This window comes from Labrus mixtus, chromosome 2 (genome assembly GCF_963584025.1).
Source record: "Labrus mixtus chromosome 2, fLabMix1.1, whole genome shotgun sequence".
Classification (NCBI taxonomy): domain Eukaryota; kingdom Metazoa; phylum Chordata; class Actinopteri; order Labriformes; family Labridae; genus Labrus; species Labrus mixtus.
Genome location: NC_083613.1, coordinates 6912214 through 6934411, shown reverse-complemented (window position 1 = coordinate 6934411; position 22198 = coordinate 6912214). Strand labels below are relative to the sequence as shown.

General features: G+C 37.7%; 2 protein-coding genes across 2 annotated transcripts; both read right to left on the bottom strand.

Annotated features, from left to right (window-relative positions):
* Nucleotides 1-208: 208 nt before the first annotated feature.
* On the bottom strand, nt 209-9853 carry ccsapa (centriole, cilia and spindle-associated protein a). Its single transcript, XM_061049156.1, has 4 exons — nt 9729-9853; nt 7655-8033; nt 5434-5780; nt 209-4131 (listed from the first exon to the last, which is right to left on the bottom strand). The coding sequence occupies exons 2-4, from the start codon at nt 8004-8006 to the stop codon at nt 3952-3954; spliced, it is 879 nt and encodes a 292-aa protein (XP_060905139.1). The 5' UTR covers nt 8007-8033; nt 9729-9853; the 3' UTR covers nt 209-3951.
* A 2142-nt stretch (nt 9854-11995) lies between these two features.
* Nucleotides 11996-17456, bottom strand: acta1a (actin alpha 1, skeletal muscle a). Its single transcript, XM_061049153.1, has 7 exons — nt 17301-17456; nt 15803-15945; nt 15039-15363; nt 14400-14561; nt 13969-14160; nt 13637-13818; nt 11996-12365 (listed from the first exon to the last, which is right to left on the bottom strand). The coding sequence occupies exons 2-7, from the start codon at nt 15929-15931 to the stop codon at nt 12222-12224; spliced, it is 1134 nt and encodes a 377-aa protein (XP_060905136.1). The 5' UTR covers nt 15932-15945; nt 17301-17456; the 3' UTR covers nt 11996-12221.
* Nucleotides 17457-22198: the final 4742 nt, after the last annotated feature.

The window sequence follows — 22198 nt, the reverse complement described above, 5'->3', positions numbered from 1 at the left end:
GTAAAGATTGATTTATGTAACAAAGTCATAATCTGTCATCAAGGTTAGTGTTTAAAAAACGAATCAAATTAAAACTAGATTATTTCAGTTTTCTGAGTCAGGCCTCTGACAACCTTTTCAAGAACTACTGCACCTCTCATTCAGACCCCTAAACACTGTAACTAGGTCTCAGCCTCACATTCAAATATTATCAGGCCTGACAAATATAAACCATTCAAATAGACTTTTATTCAAGTATGATTTATTCACAGCAAAGTGGAAGAAAATATAGAAGTTGTGCATGTTTTCAAATACAAATACAGTGAGCAAAAATGTTGTAAACAAGCCTGGTTAAGGAATAAAATCTGATTAAATATTCAAAACATACAATGCATCTTTTTTTTTTTAATATCACATTCTGTCATTAAAGAGCCACAGCAAGAAAATATAAATCACCTTCAACAGAGCATTTCACAAACTCCTCACGTCATAGCTTCTATTTTTAAATATGGGGTTTTCTACTCAGTAACAATATATTCCTGTGATTGTCTGCACGTTTCAACTCTTCAAACTGTTCTCATGAGGCATCTGAATAATTCAAAACACAGCACAAAACCTCCAAAAACATGACAACATATGAACCTCTTCTTTTGAGTCTTCCCTGTTAAATGCCAGCATCTCTCTTACACACTTCCTATCAAGACTTCTTTTTAACTTCTAAAGGGATTTCAAATCTTTTGGATCATTTGTGCAGATATGTCACATTCTTACAGATGAAAAAAAAACCCTGAAATGTTAAGAGAAGGTTTTAAAAACATCAGTTTTAGTCAAACGTGTCAGTAGACAAATATATTAAAGTAAACACTTACAGATATGCATGAGGTGTTCATCATTACAGTACTTCATTGTTTTAGACTGAACCGTGTAACAAAACAAAATGTCTACATGTGTGGAGTGAAATCCAAAGAACACAGAAAAGAGTAAGTGATGAGGTTCAGCCGGTGTGTGAAGATCAAGAAACATTCTCAGTGAGTTTAAAGTCATTCAGATGTTCAGTATAATCAGAAAATGTACGTAATAATAACAATAGCCCTCAGTTTAATTCACCATGACATCATCAACACATAGATGCAATCTTTAGTTTCATCAAACAATCAGAATACTGGTGAAACAACACAAACGTTCAGTCCTCACTATGACTGTCAGGTGAACTGGATGGAAACAATTTAACAAGTAACAAGGAGCTGAAATATGTTCACATGTATGGACGTATGAACTTTAGTTGACTAAATCCCATCAGGGGACATAAACACCAAACTGAAACTACTTTCAGAGTCTTGAGTGAAAACCTTTCTTTTCTAAGTCTGTCATTTCTCAAAACGTTTTGGTTTCATTTGAAGTCATAATAAAGGCCTACGTACAGCCTCACAATCTGTCTTCTCTATTACTGTTTACTACTGTCTATTCTTTTCATGTTCATTAAAGATGTTCAGCCATATTTATCACATTTTATAAATGAGCCAGTTTGATTTAAGAGAAACAGAACAGATGAGTTATAAATCATATGTTTGAAGACATTAAAATGCGTTCTCTAGTGGTTGTAAACATTGTCTCTTTGAAGGTAGGTTAAACCTCAAACAGAGAGGGTTTTTTTATGATGCTTTATATTAAGGGGCTGTTATTCCACAATATTTCTTTTTTGTTTTTTAGATTTATATTTGGTGTTTGTTGTAGAGATAGGACAGTGGATAGAGTCAGTAATCAGTGACAGAGAGAGAGTGGGGAATGACATGCTGGAAAGTAGCCACAGGTCGGATTTGAACGCCTGCGCCTCATTCCACAATATTTCTGAATTCATTTTCTGAATGAAGATTTTCGTAAAGAAGAAAATTGTTATTTACTTACTCATTAAAAATAAAAGTGTTCTTTATTATAAATGAGTAGCAGTTAAAGACCATGATGATTATTTAGCATAACAATTTAAAATAAAAATGTTTTTACAAATGTGAGAAATATTGAAGTTTATTAGAAATAAAAACAAATGGTTGAATCTGGAAATGACAGACTTGTAAAAGAAGTTGATCCAGAAAGTCACTGTTGATGACGGCCTTAAGGCCCAAATCTTTTTTTTTTTAAATTACAATTAATACTTAAAGAAAGTTTCGACGTTAGCACAGCCGTTTATAGAGAAAAGCACCGTGTTAGCCTTTTAAGTGATTTTATATTCATGAAGCTGCATCTTAAAGTTCCAAAGCTGCAAAAACAAACTCAACTCTGAGCTTCTTATCAATATAGTACAGCTTTAAATACATTTAACTCTCAAAATATCTGAAATACTAGTGTTTCTTTTTAATAAATCTTCTGTTTTTATAGATTACTCTAATCTAAATGTCAAATCTTTGCATCCAAAATAGTCAAATATCAAAAATACATCAGTTTGGTCCTTTCTGCTGCCTTTGAGATATAAAATGGAAACACAGCTGCCTTTTGAGAAAGAAAAAAGAAGATGATGAAATGGACAAATAAAGCCCAGCAGCAGATGTTTCATGCTCAGAAACTAAAATACATTCAAATATTTATCTGGATGTTTTTTTTTCTTGTTATAAAATCTTAAAAAGAGTTAAATCTATGAAGTTTGATCATAATAACATAACTTAGAGAGTGTATGACATCACTCATACATGAGTACTTAACAGTCTTAATTCAGGCTTGGTTTAGATGTGTCAGCTGGGAAGTAGCAGCGGTTTCAGGACTATTTCTGTTGTACATTTCTAAAGTGAGGACATACAGTTACATTAAAGTCTGCAAATAAATGATATTTTAAATTAAAGTTTCTATTTAAAAGACAGAGTTGGTGTTTTGTTTTCTCTTGACAGCAGTCATTCTCTGAGAAAAGCTGACTCAACAAGAATACCGTCGTCTCGTTACATCATTATAAAGAACATCTTCAAAGAAGGAATGCTGAGTGGGCAAAGTCAAGAAGTGGGCAGGTTTATTTCAGGTCATCAAGTTTGAGTTACAGTCCTGTTTGTTTTGTGTCTGGATGACTTTCATTTAAGAGCTGGGGGGAAAAGATCTTGTTCACCTGATTTATTTGGCCACTCGAAGGCAGCAAACAAGAGGGGAAAGTTTACATCACTTATTTTCACTGTTTCTGTGTAGACCAGGTAAGAAGTCCAATATTCACTCAATTGTAGTTTCACAACCTGCACGGTGTCTTAAGCTACACTATGTTTACAAACTGATCTTCAGCTTTTCTGTTTGGTGATGAGCAGCTGTAAAATGGGTTTTCACGTCTTCTTTTAAAGCAATGCTCAAAAAGTGTTGAAAGTGAAGCATCACATTGAATTATTTTGGCCAGGCCTTGCTCGAAAAAGAGGTCATTTGATCTCAAGCAATTCTGCCTGGTAAAATAAAGGTTAAATAAATAAATAAATAAATAATAAATAAAGGTCACTATGAAGCCAAACGAAGCAGCAGTTAATTCTCTGTAGGTTTGTCTCTCCCAGTGACCCCTTTAATTCAATTATTACAGCACTATTCCAGACTCTGTGCATGATAACCAATCATCAAAAGTTCAAAGTGCAGTGAGGTTAGAAGCTGCTAATGGAAAGCTCAAAGTGACTGCTATCTAAAATAAAGACATGTTTGAGTTCAGTGACGTTAGAAGGATGGAAGGTGAGATTTCAGGGGAATTAATGTAAACTTCTATGAAACATAATACTGTATGATTCTCTGTTGCAAAGTTTAAGCTGAATTTTTCGGCCCACTTCTTGACTCTATCTGTCTGCCACTCTGAAGACTAATAGTGAAACCAAACAGGTGTTTTCATTTGATGGACTGTAACCACACTGGCAGTTTTTCTTGTTTTTTTTCAGCTCAACAAACCCCCTGTTCCTCTGTCTGATATTTGCTCTGTATGGAAACATGTTGTTTTTTTTCAGGGGTCTGATGGGGCGGAGGATCCTGTTTCTACCTCAGCCGGGCGGAGAAGCAGCGCATATACTCTGTCATCCAGCGGTCATCCACCACCGTGAGCTGCGACCGCCTCATCTTCTCCAGGTCGGCTGATTGAGCCCGCCGACGGTCCTGGTTTGAGCCCCGCTTGTTGGACTGTCTGCGGGTCTGGACACAGGCGTCGGACGTGTTGCTCTGAGAGGAGAAACCAGAGAGGTGAGGGCTCGTTTCCGTAAAGCACACCGCTGTTTTATTATTGATGTGTTCAGTGATACAGCTTCACTTCTCTGGTGTCCAGTGATCCAGGTAGAACTGCTCAGACGCACTCTGAACTGAAGCCCCTCATTTCTACATTTGACATCAGCACTCTTTCTTTTTGAATGCTTTCTTCAATCACATTATGCAAACACTTTACAAGAACAGAGGTATATAAAGAGACTTGCAAAAACATTAAATGATGAGGCTGGTGATGTCTGCTGGATTTTGTTTTGGTCAAGTAACAAAAAAAAAACCCAAAACCTGTTGAGGACATTTGACCTTCTACTGTCTTCTTGTCCATGGTTCCTAGAGCTAGTTCCACTGGCTCCTACTGAAGGCTTTCCAACATGTATCGCTATGTTTTCTTTGTATAAAAAGGTTGAGCTGATCACTGCAGTTTGTTTTTTTTAGAATGCTGCTCAAACAGAGGTGTACTTGTTGGGGACTGTTGCATCGTCAGATCAATGATATTTGGTATAATCACTTTTAAGAAGTTAGAAGAAAAGACAAAGAACAAAAGCACATTGTGTTTGACAACGTCTGAAGAGTGATATCTTAACATTGTTTCTTTAGGCCCTTTTGTTCAGGAGCCTGACTGACAGCTAAATAAAGAAAAGTTTCATAAAGTAATTGTGTTAATGAACTATGAAACGTTTTGTCAAAGGTGAAATTCATCAACGTCTTCGAGATGACCTGTTTATCATGGGATATACAGTTTATGTAAATACAGTACTTTATGTACTCACTTTGTAGCATTTGGATTGTACCAAAGTGATTATACGTATCTTTCTGTTGTTTAATCTTTACTGCCATGTTGTTTTGGTGTAGTTGACTAGATGTCTAAATATCACACTTTAAAACTTGTCTTACTGTGTAAAATCAAAACATCTAGGAGGATAAAAAACTCAACCATTTTTTAGTCGAGTGGTTTTGCTCCACTCTGTTTTCCCGCTCTCAGCTGATAGCAGTGTGGATCATTTACATGTTTTCAGTGTTTAGTGTGACTGTGAACATAGTGAGACACTTTCTTTCTGTTTCAAAGTTTCTGAAACTACACAACAACATGAGAAGTCCATTAATCCAGCTTGGACTTGCTTCTTTCAGAAATACTGATAAAAACAGAAACAGTGATGTGACCAAATGTAAGACGTGAATACCAACCTCACTTTAATCTACTCGTACCGAGTTAATTGCTGTTTATCATAATAAATGTTATTTATGTTGATTTAAATCACTCACATCATTCGGTGTCCTCCTGACCTCCGTCTGTCTCTCGGTCAAGTCCAGTCTGCTGGACGGTCTCCGGTTCTCCTTGGTGATGGTGCTGATAGCTGGCTGGCTCTTGGCTCTTGGGGGTTTGTGGATGACGGCCGGTGTGTCGTCATGGGAGCTGTCACGGTGCCTGGGCTTGGACCGAGGGGTGCGGCGGCGATGACGTTGCCTCTGTGGCGGGTTTACCGGCTCCCCGTCAGAAGACTGCGTGTCGGCAGGACCGTTGTCCGTCCCTGTGTCGTCTGAGGGTCTGCTGGTGGGAGGAGCTGCCTCCAATGAATTCACGCTTGCTTCTTTCACGCCGTCTTCTAACACTGAGACAGAAACACAACGGACACGCTGCAGGTTAGAGTCACAGAGGAAAGATCGATCAAAGAAACACTTTCTCTTTTACCAGAGTGCTCTTTGGTTTTCATTATTAAACTCTGATTATCACCAGAGTCATGAAATAATCCAAAAGTTATCAACGATATGTTTACATTCCTTCAGTTCGGTTGAAGCTCCTGTGATGGTTTTTAACTGGTTATGATACAGATGGACATTAATAACTATTACTTTTCATGACCTACAAAACAAAACATTATTTTATTTTGTAGTATCTGTACAGCTGCCTAAAGAGCCATTATTTATCATTTGATGTCAGATCAACTTGTTTTCCTTTCAGAAGCTGTTTGTTATTCTTATTTATTTTTTTTGTTTCTTGCCTATTTTTGTTTATAACACTGGAATCTTGTATTTTATTGTCTCTTTATGTTCATCTCTGTCATCACTTAACAAACATTAACAAAAAATGTTTCAAAACACTGAACAAAGATGTTCAAGAAAAGAATGTTAAAGAATACTTTGCTTGCTTGATTCACGGGACAGGATAAGCAAAATATAAAAAATGTACTGCTTTGTTCACAGGGTCGCCAAACTTAACTGAATTTAAGTTGCTCCAGGTGAAAACTGCATCGACAGAACCTCACCTGAAATCTGATTTTCATTGAGCACATGCAGCAGAGACATCACATCCTAAAATGAACCTCAATCTTACTATATCAAAACTCCTGGGTTTGAAAAGGATCATGAACACTAAGAAATAGTTTTTATAGCAATAACATCAATAAAGGAGGATCTCCGGACCACAATATATCTGACTGTATGTTTAGTTATGTAAAGAGATATTATATCCACTCTTCCTCTGACTCTCTCTCCTGTGTGAACTGCAGCACTGAAGTTAACATTAGAGACACAATCGTTCCTTTATATCTGAGCTCAGAGTCTAAACAGGAGGAAGTCGTCCTGTCTGATCACTGAACCTTCAGTCCACATATATTTTTAGCTCCAGCCTCTGGCCTTCATGCTGCCAGACCTACATCTCCCTTTGATTAGAATAAATATTTCTAAAGCAGGAGGGAACAGAAGGACAAGTGCAAACCGGACAACCCCACAGAGAGACAGCCTAAAAAGTGTGTTTTCACTCTCAAACACACAAACTCCGGTGAGAGATAGAAACATACAATTATGTTTTCTAGATTAAATTGGACACAGTATAAACAAAAGAGTGGAAAAGAAATACAAGCAGAGAGGAGAATGAAGCAGCTTCATTACGTGAAGGAAGACCAAACGGGTCGTGCTCCGGTTACGTGGTTTATACGTCATCACCCCCTGCTTTCTGGCTCTTGGCTTGAACTTGATCTTTTGGAGTTTTAGACTGTTTAATAAACGAGTTAAGTTTTTATTCTGGAGATCCTATGAAGGGATTTTCAGTGTTTTATTTTTCAAACTATGATTCAAAACATTCAAAAGATTGATTCTTGGTTAATTGAATCAAGGCAGATAAATGTTGCTGAGAAGAGTCTTAATGCTGCGGACTTCAGACTGATGAAAGTACACACACAACACACACACACACACACACACACACACACATATTGTGATATTTAATTATTTACTTATTAAACTACACAACCTTATACGTTTTCACCTTGTAGATTTTAGTAAAATATTTACAGTGATCAGAGATTCTGTGTGTCTTTCTTTTTGGACACAAAGTCCAAGTCAGGTTCCAACAAGTTTGGATCAGACATGACTGAGATTTTTGTTTCATAAATTATTAATCAGTTTTTCAAGCTGGTGTCAAATGAGTAAATAAACGTTTAGTTTGATCAATAAGAGTTGTCAGATTAGATTTCAGTTTCCTCACCTGTAGGCGATGCAGCGTCTATCTCTGCCTCCTCCTTCACCCCCTCCTCAGCATCCACGCTCTCACTGGGCTTTTTTGGTGCAGGGCTGGCCTGCCTCAGCTTCCCCTCCGACGGCGTCGGTGGTGGAAGGGACAGGGGGGCCACTTTGTTTCTGGTCAGCCTTGGAGTGGACAATCCACTGGATTCGGAGCTGCTGTCCCAACCCTCCCAGAACCAGGGCTTGTGGGAATGCTCAATCACTCGCCGGGTTAGACGGTACTTCAGGGAGTCCTCGTAGCATTTAGAGAACGTGTCCCATCGGGGATCTCTGAACTTCTTCATGTACTCCGTCCGGATCTTCTTGGTCACCATGGCTCTTGTTATTGCTCGTGGCTGGTTCTGTAAACGGTTAAGACAAGCAGAAGAAATCAGATGAAGACATTTAACAGGACTGTCCCTTAATGTATAGCGAGTATAACATATTAATACCTGTTTCAACACCACAACAACAACTATAACAATAGGTAACCAATATTAAGTATTTTCTTGTTTTTTATCACCAAAATTAGCAAGCAAACGTCTGCTCATTGTCTTTATTGCACAAATGTGTTGCCAACGTTTGCCCAATTTAGGCAGTACTCTCTCTCTTTCTCTTGTGTCAGCTTTTATTTAGAAATATGACTGAAGATCTGACCTTTTTTAAGCTTTGGTACCTTTTGATACTATTGATCAATAAAAAGCCAGAGACTGTATCATTTTAAAAAACATGTGGTATCAAAAAGTATTGATGAGTCAACCTGTATCAACTTGGTAAATATATTGTAAGTTATTACAATAACCATACAAATTGTTATGATAACGGTTTATATTTTAATTTTGCACAATAAAAAAACAAATAATAACAAAAGGGAAATTGCTCAATCACTCGCTGGCTTAGACGCTACGAGAGAGAGAGAATATTATATGTATAGCTTCTGTACAGTTTATTTTAAATCACTTAGCTGTTACTACAACTTATTCATTTTTGCTTTTACTTTTTTTCTTATAATGTTATTCTATTTTATATATAATTTAAACTTTTTTTTGTAGAAGCTGACTCAGGGAGAAACGCACAAGAATTCCAAAGTACCTGTACTGTCCTGTACCTGTGCACATGGAAATAAACATCTATTCTATTCTATTCTATTTGTACAATTTAGACATTAAGTGTGTGCAGGAGTTTTTGGCAACTCAAAACAAGAAAATACACAATACTGAAAGTCTAAGACACAAATAATTATTGTTTTATAATAAAAACAAATATATGTTTTAAAATCTGGTTTTGGGACATAAAACCATAGATCTATGAAATTAGAAGGGATTGTTCTAAAAGCACTGCAGGTAGAACATACAGTAGAATAATACATTCTACTGTATGTTCTACCTGCAGGCCTTCGTGACGTCACTCTGACAGGTGAGGTCAACCTGTAAGCCCAGCCCACCTCCCCTTCTCAACAGATTACAGGCTGAGCAGAGGAGGATTGAGTCTTATTATAGATTTACGACTGAGTGTACAATTTCTGCTCTTCCTCATACTACACGACCGACATCAGACCATCTGTACGGACTTCTCCCGCCTACACATATTCTTCATTTGATTTATTTATTCTAAAAACGTATAGGCTATAAATATGTATTTGACTGAGCTGACCTATATCTGATCCCATGGGGGGAAATGGATCAAAATAGCAAAAAAATGCGAATTATTGCTAATTTACTGGTGTATTTCAGCCTCTATCTGAACGTCTTATTTAAAGCTCATAAATTCAGCTGTCACACCCCATACCATACCATTGTTATTTCATGGTTTTGTCTCATATTCCTACAACATGGACGTTTTTAAAAGTCGTCTTTTGCCTGTTTAGGGTGAAAAAATTTGCACCCTAGAGTGAATATTTTGAGTTTTACAAATATAGTAATCGATGAAAAGGCTGTATTCACAGCCCCTCACCTGCCTGCCTTCAGTTCGCTTTAAACAACACGGTGAGTCCATCAAACGTGAGGCTCACGGTTCCGGTGTGGCTGCTCGTTTCATGTCTGATTAAATGTACTCACCCAGACCTCATTCCAGAGGACAAGTGACAATTTATAAACCCAGTGTTTCCCTCAGTCCCGCGGTCAGATGGCTGGCATCGCTCCGCTCCGCAGACTGACAGCTAACAAACAACGAGAGCTACAAGACAAGTTACCTGACGTACAGTAACAGCTTCCGACGTAGACTATCAAAATAAATCCGAGAATTAAAAATAAAACGCTTCTGTGTGTGGTGGGATAGAGTACAGAGGAACGAAATGAAAATCACATAGAAGTTATTCTCCTTCAGTTTTGCCCTTGGACTTTGAATTGAAGGATTTTACAAATTAACAGACAATAGATTTACAAGTTACACTAAAGATAAAGATAAACTTTATTGATCCCCCATGGGGGAAATGTTTGTATTACAGCAGCTCAAGAAAACAGGAAAAAGGAATAAAATTATAAAAAATTAAAAATAACAATCAAACATATGTACATCAGTTAAATAAAGGCAGAACGATTTATATAGGCATTTTTTGTAGCCCCTGAGGATAATATCGTATGCGCACATTACAATTAACTTGTGCCGCAAGATATTTATCTGGTTCCAACAAGTTATCTTCTAACTTGCACGCACAAGATTTTAATTTGTATTTTTTGGAACTTCAGGGTCTCCATAACATTTTGACATGGTTTGCAGGGCCGGAAAAAGAACAGGCCTTTTATGCTGTTAAACGTAAAAGAAAAATAGAAGAAAAAAACTAACAAATACTTAAATTACCAAAAGGTGATCACTCTTCATATTCAGAATAATATATTTAATTTTACAATTATGAATATAATATGATTTGATTATTTTTATTGATACCTCCATAACAAGCACCCCTTTAATGTTGCAGATGGTAAAGTTTAAGCTGTGTTCAATACATTTCCACCTGATTCACTGCTTATTTTATCATTTAACAGCAATTGTGTAATTATGACTTTCTGAAACAAAAATAATGACAGTGTTGAGGAAATGACTAAGAACTTGACTTTGCACAAGGATGATTCAGGAGACTCAGTAAATTGAAGAAAGATTATTAGATTATAGATACAAGAATACTCTGGAGCAGAGATGGAGTAGCAGAACACGTCTGATGCCAATTCTGCCAGACTCTCCCATTGCTTTGCTATATATGAAAAATACATTATTGATGTCAGGGTCATATTGACCCACCTAAACTAGTCTGTTATGGCTAGGACAATTTGGAGCAGACACTGAGTCTACCAAACAACATTGCAGATAAAGGGGAAGACCCTTGACACACTAAGCTGTCCTTGCTTCTCTAGTGGCTGAACTCAGGTCTGACTGACATCAGAGAACAGTGAATAAATATAATGATGTCTGTACATTTGAATCTAAACAGGTACAACAATTCCACCACAGATAGATGGTTGTAAAAATTATCTTTAATAATAGTATTTATTCTGAAAGGATACCACTTCCGGTGAAAACCTAAGTGCCTCAGTTTAACTTGACATAGCAGAGCAGAAATTGTAGTAATAAAAAATGGGCTGGTTAAACGCACATCACGTAGGTGCAGGGCAACAAAAACAGCAGAGAGAAGAAGATATTCAGATACGCCCGACACACTTGCTCAAATGCCACAAAAAGTTTTTAAATAATTCAAAAGGTTTTGACAAAAGGAAATAAGGTAATAAAAATAAGAAATATGATTTTCGTTGAAGATGCAGAGAACGCAACGCGCATGTGTGATCGCCCTCTCTCTCTCTCTCTCTCTCTCTCTCTCTCTCTCTCTCTCTCTCTCTCTCTGCTGTGATGACAACAGGTGAAATGAGAAAGATCACAATCAGACTGATTAAAACAATAAAAGTTACTTTCTCCTTCAGAGATAGCGATCCTTAATAAGCTGTCAAAGCGGAGACTTGGCAGCAGGAAACGGATAATAACAACTCTCTTTTAAATCGTGATAATGTTTAGTTTGGCACAGTGTTTGTTTTGGAGCTTTAAGAGCTTCATAGATGTTATGAAGGATCTGGTTTCACTCATTTGTCGAGATTCAGAGCAGTGAAGTAGGGTTTTAGTGGTTGATGGCGTTCATATGTTTTTATATGTTTGAAGTCTCTGTTCATAAGTGTCAAACGTTTCCTTCAAGATGTCTTTATAGTCAGTATGAAAAACTTTTACTTTGCCTAGGCCCTGATTACTTATTTCCTCAATTGATATATGAAAACAGTAAAATTCTAACTCTTTATTTTTTTAGACTTGTGTTGAAACTGGAAATGACAGACAGTGTTCTGACTTGAAAATAAAAGGATTTTATTTTTTTGGTCTTTGGGAGTGTGTTGTACCTCAAAGCCAACACTTAGTTCACTCATACACACACTGGACAACATTCACATTCAAAAAGTCACATACATAACAGAAGGAATAAATAACATATGTACAGGTAAGGCAGTGGTCTGAGTATCAGAGCTGTGGGACAGCGGTGTCTTGTAGATCCTGGAGCAGTTTTTGGGTCTTCGTGTTTAGAAGCACTTGCGGTGGACGATGCTGGGACCGGCCTCATCGTACTCCTGTTTGCTGATCCACATCTGCTGGAAGGTGGAGAGAGAGGCCAGAATGGAGCCGCCGATCCAGACGGAGTATTTACGCTCAGGAGGGGCAATGATCTGCAAAAGAGAAAGAAATCAGGTTATGTGATTGTCTGATAGCTCACTAAGTAATCATAACAAAAAGAGTAATGATATCAATGCCTCTCAGTCACTAGCTTTTAAATGCAATTATTTTGATATTTTACTTCAAATATTCTGGATTGCATTTAATAACAATAATACATTTATAGCCCATCACCCTTTATATTTGAAGCTAATCTCAAAGTGCCACATAACTAAACATAATTTAGGTAACAAAGAAATATATTAAGCTGTTTTAGTTTAGACATCAAAAAACTTCACTCCATCTTTGAACAACTTTTAATCATCATGTGACATCTTTTTACTATTTTTATTCAATTTTGACATTAAAACATAAACTAAATAATATAACATAGAGCTAGGGAAATGTCATCTGTATTTAGTTTATTCATTCAACTGTTGTTGGTCGCCAGGAAAATTAAGTAGTTCTTGTTTCATAAATCAATAACCATGATTATCAAACAAAAATGCAAAAATGAATAAGTCCTTTTTTCATTCTAATCTGAATATTGTTGACTTTTAAAACAGTTAGATATAACATGCATAAGCTTTACATCTGATAGGATACTTTTTCTCTAATTTCTGACATTTAATAGAGAAAACAGGTGTTGAAATTAATAACATGATTCTTCTAGTTGCAGCCTTAACCTATATGTTGTTGTTTTTGTTTTGGGTAAAGGGAACCAGGTTATTTGCTCCTTCCTCTACACTATATGGCCATAACTATGCAGACGCCCCTGTTTATATTGTAGATTAATTTTATGATTTTTAGGATATGAGAAACAATTGAATAATACAATATAAAGCTCCAGAAATGTACTTTTCCTAAGTTTAGTCTGTCGACTATTGTTTTAAAGGTAAACATTTTTGCTTAAACTTGAATCAGACTTGTTAAAGTTTGAGGCTTAAACTCACTTCAAAAGCCCTCAGTTGAAAATGACACAATATTATTTTGGGTTAGTTTGTGGTCATCTTATTCTACATTATATGATCAATTATATGATCTCTGTTTAAAAATAAATGGTATTCGTTGATACTTGTTAAAGAGCTTTATGGCCTTCATAAAGCCCTTAAATTTGAACTTGATGGCCAACTTAAACCTCATTTTAAAACCTCCTTAATGCTCTTGTGGCTGACAGGCACCACAATCTGGTGTAAAGCCTTCCCTCCATAGTGTCTTTACCATTTGTAAACTCTCCTCTGACTCTCACAAATCCACTCACAAGTTATCTGAGTGTTTGCCGTACCTTGATCTTCATGGTGCTGGGAGCCAGAGCTGTGATCTCTTTCTGCATGCGGTCAGCAATACCCGGGTACATGGTGGTACCACCGGACAGCACATTGTTGGCATACAGGTCCTTACGGATGTCGATGTCGCACTTCATAATGCTGTTGTAAGCCGTTTCATGGATGCCAGCGGACTCCATACCTGATCAGGAGCAGGACAGATAGTTTTAGCTTACATGGAGTGAGAGTTCACCCCCCCCCCCCCCCCCCCCCCCCCCCCCCCCCCACACACACACACACACACACACACAAAATAAGCAGAAATCTGCAGAAATCAGTTTTCAATAAGTACCGATGAAGGAGGGCTGGAACAGGGTCTCAGGGCAGCGGAAACGCTCATTGCCAATGGTGATGACCTGACCATCGGGCAGCTCGTAGCTCTTCTCCAGGGAGGAGGAGGAGGCGGCTGTGGCCATTTCATTCTCAAAGTCCAGAGCCACATAGCAGAGCTTCTCCTTGATGTCACGCACAATCTCACGTTCAGCTGGAAACAGAGAGTAAAAATCAGACTGTGCCCAAAATAATGGCGAGATTCAATTGGAAGGTAAACACAAATGAGCTGCTGTTGAGTGGTCAAATAGTAAAATCTCAGAAGTTCACAAACAGGATTCTTTATATTTTTTGTCAGACTTACAGAAGGAAAAATAAAAATGTCAAATCAGCTCCAATGTTGCTGCAGTATTTTTTAAAAGATAAAGTCGAACTGCTGTATTTTTTTTTTACCGGTTGTGACGAAGGAGTAGCCACGCTCTGTAAGGATCTTCATGAGGTAGTCGGTCAGATCTCGACCAGCCAGGTCCAAACGCATGATGGCGTGAGGCAGAGCGTAGCCCTCATAGATGGGCACATTGTGGGTCACACCATCACCAGAGTCCAGAACAATACCTGAGAGCAGAAACAGGAGGGTTACATCTGAACTTAAAGGCAGGCAATACTCTCATTTACTACTTTATCCTCCATTTCTGTCCCAGTGTCTGGATGATGACAACATACTACACTCTAATATTTATCAGCATATTTTGCTTTATCTGCAAGGAAAAGAAGCTAAACTGTCCTCATTATATTTTTTTGCAAAACCCCTCTAAATGTAATATTTAAAGGTCAAACATAAGTTTTAATTTATACTGGGATTTGATAGAAATGCCACAATTCATTATGTGTATTGACAACACTCATAAACATGCTAACCATTGTTTCCCATCCAAAGGGAAAATAATATTTATCTTTAAAAATGAAAAATCTCCCAAAATAGGCAATGTGAACAAACCTTATTTGTGTCTCTACATTACAAACATGTTGAAATGTAACTGCTTCGATTTTGATTCTTGCACACATTGAAGATTGTTTGCATCAATGACTCACCAGTGGTACGACCAGAGGCGTACAGGGACAGCACGGCCTGGATGGCGACGTACATGGCGGGGACGTTGAAGGTCTCAAACATGATCTGAGTCATCTTCTCCCTGTTGGCCTTGGGGTTGAGTGGGGCCTCTGTCAGCAGGGTGGGGTGCTCCTCGGGGGCCACGCGCAGCTCGTTGTAGAAGGTGTGGTGCCAGATCTTCTCCATGTCGTCCCAGTTTGTGATGATGCCGTGTTCGATGGGGTACTTCAAAGTGAGGATGCCCCTCTTGCTCTGAGCCTCATCACCCACATAAGAGTCCTTCTGACCCATACCGACCATCACACCCTGAGGGGAGGAGAAGGAGCCGTTTACAATTTGAAGTCCATTTAACTCAAGTATCAGAGCTTTATAACCAAAACATTGTCAGCTGTTCTGCCTACATCAGGGTGATACATTTGAATGCAACTAAAACTTATTATAGCTTAGCTATTTCAGGTGATTTGCGTAGTCTGATAATTGGATGACAGTTTGGTCAACTGGGACCTTTTCTGACAGATATCCGTGAAATGTAATCTTCCTGTGGTAAATAGATGTGGTAAGTGTCCTTCTCATTTCCACCTGCTTGATTAAGATAAAAAACCTAAATCATTAACCAAAAAAGTTCATCAACTTTTTGAGCTTTTCCAGTCAGAACCAAACTCCAGGAGTTTGACATTCAGATGGTGTGTGTTTCCACGGAGTGATTTGGTAGGAATAGACAGTCTGACATCGCTTTATGGTGTACCTGGTGACGGGGGCGGCCGACAATGGAGGGGAACACAGCCCTGGGAGCATCGTCTCCAGCGAAACCAGCCTTGACCAGGCCAGAGCCATTGTCACACACGAGGGCAGTGGTCTCATCGTCGTCACACATGTCTGCAGGTTAATCTGAAAGAGGGAGTCAGAGGTGACAAACTGTAAAGCAGAAACTCACTTCTGAAGCAAGTCATTTGTCTGAAATGTGTTATAGTAGTGCCACGTTTCCTCGTTCAGCTGCTGACAGAACTCCTATAATTACCACCTGATTACACAAATGACTCAACAAAGAGGAAAACTAGTATTTCCTCTACAACCCAAGATGTGAGATGTTTAGTTGCACAGACCATGACATTTTTTTATCCCCATAGTAATAGCTGTTTCCTTTTTTAATAGTTTTATATATTTTATAAATCTATGATTGTATCATAAGTCTGTTTATACAATGCTGATGCTACAAAACTATGTACACCTTGATTCTACATTTTATTATTTATGACCAAAGCACATAACTTGTTTACATTTGGGAAAACTACACCAAAGTGTAAAAAATAGCGGATTCCCTTCACTATCAAGTAACTTGTTTTGTTATCTTTAACCAGAGACAGATTATTCATTTGTTGTTCTGTCTTGAATGTTTTTCAACACTATTAATAGAAAAGGCTATTGACTGCAGCTCACTCTTAAATTGCTTCCCTGTGTCTGGATTCTGTTTTCTATAAACTAAAGGACAGTAATCCTACACAATACAGTTAAATTAACAAATCACGAACAAAAACACCATAACAACCTTCATTTAGTGTAATGATGCCTTCAAGTGTTCCTCATAAACTCCTTCACTAAACCTTAGATTGCAAACACTCATATTTTCTCAATGTTTTTTCACTGTTCTATTACCTTTTACCTATTATTTCACACATTTCGATTGATTGTTTATGTTGTTCAAAATGTGTTAAGTAATCAATGGAAGACGAAAAATAATTTAGATAAAAGCCTACTGAGTGAAAATGGATGTGTGAAAAAATGTGTGAAAATGGATTATTTTCTTGCTAAATTAAAAAATAAATGAATGAAAAACGAAAGGCAGGTTAAAGCAAAATGTGTTCTATCAAGACTAGGCTATAGGATATTGTGTGACATGGATGCAAAAATAAAAACAAATCACCAAATTATTGACCCTCATTAAAATGGTATTCTGGTGTTATAGAAACTCCGATTGTCCTAATCCCTCGAAATTTCCAAATATCCGAAAACCCCTGAATGCAGCAGGTCTGGCTTCCTCACAGGAAGTTTTTCATTGCCTGTCAAAGCAACAGTGGCTTTCTCTCCCAGCTGAAGGTGAACAGATTACCAGCTACAGTTCACTGCCAACTTTCATCGATTCCCCTTCAATCCGGATTTACACACCTGACTCCATTAACTAAACACTTAATTCCAACTCTCTCCATCCACCCTGCCCATCAGGAGCATCCATCCAAGCCGCTTACCTCTACTTGTCTCCGGCTGTCAGTGAGGAGCTTTACCCGCTGCTGGTTCCAGCTGAAAGGAGGTGACAGGCAGCGACCACCGGGGTCTTTATATACCCCTCTTTCCCCTCCATACCACCCGGAGAGTGTTTTTTTCTTCGCCCCAGACAACCGACTGGAATGTCCGAGTATTCGGCAGGAATTCGACCGGCTGTTCGTCCATACATGGTGGCGCGGGAGGGTGTCCGGGCAGGGCCATATATGGAGAGGTAGCCCCCGCGAGGCAGTCGTGGAGCTCTCGAGCCCGTGTATGGAGCGAGATCAGACCGAAGCACCGACCGGGTGTGGAGTAGTCTACTACTTCACACACCCATTCAAAAGTATTACCTTATTTATTTATTTATTTAAGCTTTGAATTTAAATTTTTAAGCTTTGAAATACAAATACTTTTTTTGTTTGTGTTGGTTTTAGTATTTATTTAGCCTATCATCTTTGTTAATTTCATTTTTTATTTATTTTATTTTTTAATTTTTATTTTAAACATAATAGATCAATGGAAAAACAGACAGTACATAATGATTAGTTAATTAACAAACTACACATTTTGAAAGAAATGTGCTGGAGAAGCCAAATAAACCCAGAGGGGCTCGTGGAGTGACCCTCCTAAAGAGAAGCATGTAACACAGAGACATATTATTAATGTAGTTCAAGCAAAAACAATAAAGCTAACAAGAACACATACTCAATAAGGTGTAAAAGAAAGCAAAACAAGAAAGAGACACATTACATTTTTAAATTTCATCCTTTTTTTCATTTAGCCTATCATTCATCACTAGGCCAATGCCAAAAAATCAACTTCCTCTGTAAATATTACAACTATCTAGCCTAAATCTTGTTTATATGGCAGCCTGAGCCTGAACAATATATCATCCCCTTCACACTCTTCATTGCATTATTGTCTCCTTGCAATTGTTGTGTTTTAAATATAGGCTGTAGCCCATTAAACTTTGGATCCATAGGCCTGTAAGTAGTACAGTATTTTTCAGTTTTAGGAAAATGTTCTTGCATGGGCGGTTCTAGGCAGGGGCCAACAGGGGCCAATGCCCCTGTAACACTGAGCTTGGCCCCCCCTGTGGCCACCCTTCCAAAAGGAAGAGCCCCCCTCAAAACACTTTGAGGGGGGCTTTCAGTTTGGCCCCCCTCAGTTTGGCCCCCTCAGTAAAAGTGGTCTAGAACCACCACTGTGTTCTTGTCTCTATTTTGAAGCAATGCAAAACTGGAGACAAATTTCTTGTACTACGTACAAGGCCAATAAAACTAATTCTGGTCGTAAAACCATAGTTTGTTTACTAAAGCTGTAGATACTAACATAATTGTAATTGAAACACTTGCAATGTTATGACTAGCCCTTTTCAGATAGCTTTTTTCATAAAAGTGCTGTAACCATAGCTCAGCCATTATCACTTATATATACATTCACATTGATTCCACTACCTCGTAATGTTGGTGTCCCTGTCTGTGAATTCACATTGTGTTTCGGCGTTGCAGAAGCACGGCACAGCGGGAGCTTCACATACACACAGTCAGACATGCACACACAAATTTCTAAATGCTAAGCATGGTATCAGAAATTGTAATGACTTGAGTTGTTATTTTCTTAACTCAGCAGGGACCGCACTTTTAGGATTCTTGATTCCTAACATCCTATCAACTCTAAAATTGTGTATTTTCTTTGAATCTCAAAGAAAAACATCAGCAGCTGAGCAACATTAAGGCTTCAATTTCAAAAACAAGAGGGTCAGGACCTCCAGCACACCAGACAGCTGCAGCCTGAAGTGTGAGACAGGATTCCTCTGAGAGACCAACACTGAGCCAACAGACCCGGCTGTGTTTATCCAACTGTTCACTGAGGTGTGGAGATTGGCAGAGCTGCAGATCAGAGTGGCTGAGTAAGACTGAAACTCTGGCAGGAGGCTGAAGTCATCAATCTGAAGAGGGAAGTTGATGCAACCAAAGTATTTGGTGAGAAATATCTTCCCTTTTACAGACTCAACATCTCATCTAGAGCACAAATAATAATATATTTAACATACCCTTCTGGAATTTATTTGACCAATGCTTTAAAAAACACGCCAAAACTAGCAAACTATCTATGCTTTGTGAATCTTGTCATGTTTCATGAAATACTGCCATGGTTTTATAAAATGTTGTCTACTTATGTGTGGAATCATCTTGTTTTGTGAAATGTTGTTTTTTGACCTTAAGGACCACCATTGTGATGAAGAACATTCAATAAAATATTCATGTTTACTTTGAGTTTTGGACAGATTCAATTTGAATCTGTTTCTCAGTCCTGCAGGTCTGGTTTGATTTTTACTGAACTCATGTTTTGATTGATTTACTTGAATTTATTCTTGTGTCATGCACAGATAATATACCCAACCCCAAAACTAATTAAATGTAACTATTATTTCACTGATATAACCGTTCATTTCAGAGACTTCTGCTCTCAGCAGAGAAGATAAATCCACGACGTTGCAGTAACAATCTTAGGAGAGATGGGCTTTAATATCATTACTCTGGGCAGCTTTAATTATTTCACTGATATAACCCTATTATTATCCGTATAAAACATTTTGATCCTAAACAAAATACTCTGACTTTTTTTTTTTAATTTCTAAATAACCTCAAACTATCCAAATAGTCATGAAACGTCAGCATACATTGTTCCTGCCCTTTAACAAACAAAACACAAGCTTATTATGACAATACAGATGTTTTTAGTATCCTTTTATGACTAATGGTTACTACTTGTTTTTATCCTTTTAAGACCAGACACATGTTTTGTTTGTGAAATTTGGTATCTTGACAGGATATGAAAAAATGCCTTTAATTTTGAATGTTTGACTTATACAAAGGGAGTTAACAAAATAACCTGTATAGTGCTGTATGATATAACTAATCGATCTTTATTAAATACAATTTTTTAAAGACTCCGTTCTGATGTCCCCGTCTTTTTAAGCTTTGTCTTTGCAGTTATAACAGAGCAGTAAAGCAGAGTTGATGTCCCTAATCTAACCTACTTACATTATTAATAGTTGAGCTACACCCTGAAAGGATCCCTGTCAGGGTGACAGTCAGTGAGCCAAGAAACACAAATCTATTTATAACCAACATCTGTCCCTCGTCACTAAACAGGAGTAAGTCTCGACTAATGCAGGCCAGCTCCTGGAGTCTGCAGGCTCACGTTTCTGGAAATCTACAGCTGATGGCTGTGATATAACACTGCAAGAACTGGATCGGCGGCCAACACTTGTTAATGGTTCCAGAACTACCTGTCTGATAGATCACAGTGTGTAAAGGCTGGAACTTTTCAGTCTGCGTTTCTGTCATTAACAAAAGGCGTTCCACAAGGGTCAGTTCTGGGCCCTATGTTATTTATAATCTATATTAAAAATGTTGTTTCGTCTATCACGGACTGTAACATTCATCTTTACGTGGACGATATTGTACTGCATTGTTCTGCTGAGTCTGTACAGCTTGCTGTAGAGAAACTGCAATGTGCTTTTAATACTTTGCAGACGGCATTTATCAGCTTAAGACTGGTCATAAATGCCAGTAAAACCAAGTATATGATCTTCTCAAAAGCCAAAGATATTGTTTTTAACAGTCTACAATCATCCACACTCAATGGCAGCAGTATTTAAAGAGTCAGAGTATATAAATATCTTGGCATTTGGCTGGACGAATCTTTTACTTTTAAACATCATGTGGAAAATCTCACTGGCAAACTACGGCAGAAACTTGGGTTTCTGTACAGAAACAGAGCTAAGTTCTCTCCTGATTGTAGGAAACTTATCGTTGAAGCTGTCTTTATGTCAGTGCTTGATTACGGCGATACCATCTATAGACATGCCTCTGCTTCAACTCTTAAAACCCTAGATTCAGTTTATCACTCTGCTCTTAGATTCATAACCGGAGACCACTATAACACTCATCATTGTATTCTCTATAGCAAAGTTGGCTGGTCTTCTCTGTCACAGAGACGTGATAATCACATGTATGTCTTTATTTATAAATTTGTTATTGGACATACACCATCTTATACAACATCTCTGCTGAACTGGACCATCGGGCCCTACCACACTCGCTCTACTGTCTATTGCTCCAAGTCCCGCAGGTTTACTTTGACATTGCAAAATCCGCTTTTAGCTTTTTAGCTCTAAAAATGTGGAACAATTTACAACACTGTCTCAAGATTGACACTCTTGTTTCTCTTGGGCAGATTAAGACAAAGATCTCAAACCACTTTACCACAGTGTGTAATTGTTTGTAATGAGAATCATCCTGACCTGTCTTTGTTGTTTTATTTGTGCCCTTTTTGAAACCTCAATGATTTTCGAGGCTGAAATAAAGGTTTGAATTTAAATGAAATAAATCAGAGTAGCAATTAAACTGAGTATTAACCCTTTCCCTGCCTTATCAACCTCACCTACAAGTTTTTTGTTTATTGCATAAAATATTTAATTGATTTAGATATTTTTGACACTGAGCACAAAGCATTGACCCTGTAAAAATAAAATACTTCAGCTACTGTTCTGAATCCATTAAAATTATTAAAACAAAATACTTGTGTTCATAAAAAGTAAGCCTGCATATTAGAAAAATAACATTTTTCAAGATTTTGATAAAAAAAAAAAAAAAAGGTGCATATTAGCTATGACACAGCTATTAGCTTTATGTATAATTATTCATGATTTACTTTGTGACTGCAGTCCGGATCATTATTCTAAAGCAGAAGTAAGAAGTAGCACAAAAGCTAACTTCTCAGGAAAGTGAAGGCAAAACTAATTTGTACCTTAGTGATACTTCAGAAGTTCCCCTGCTGCAATCTTACTAACTTTTCAATAAAGTTCCTT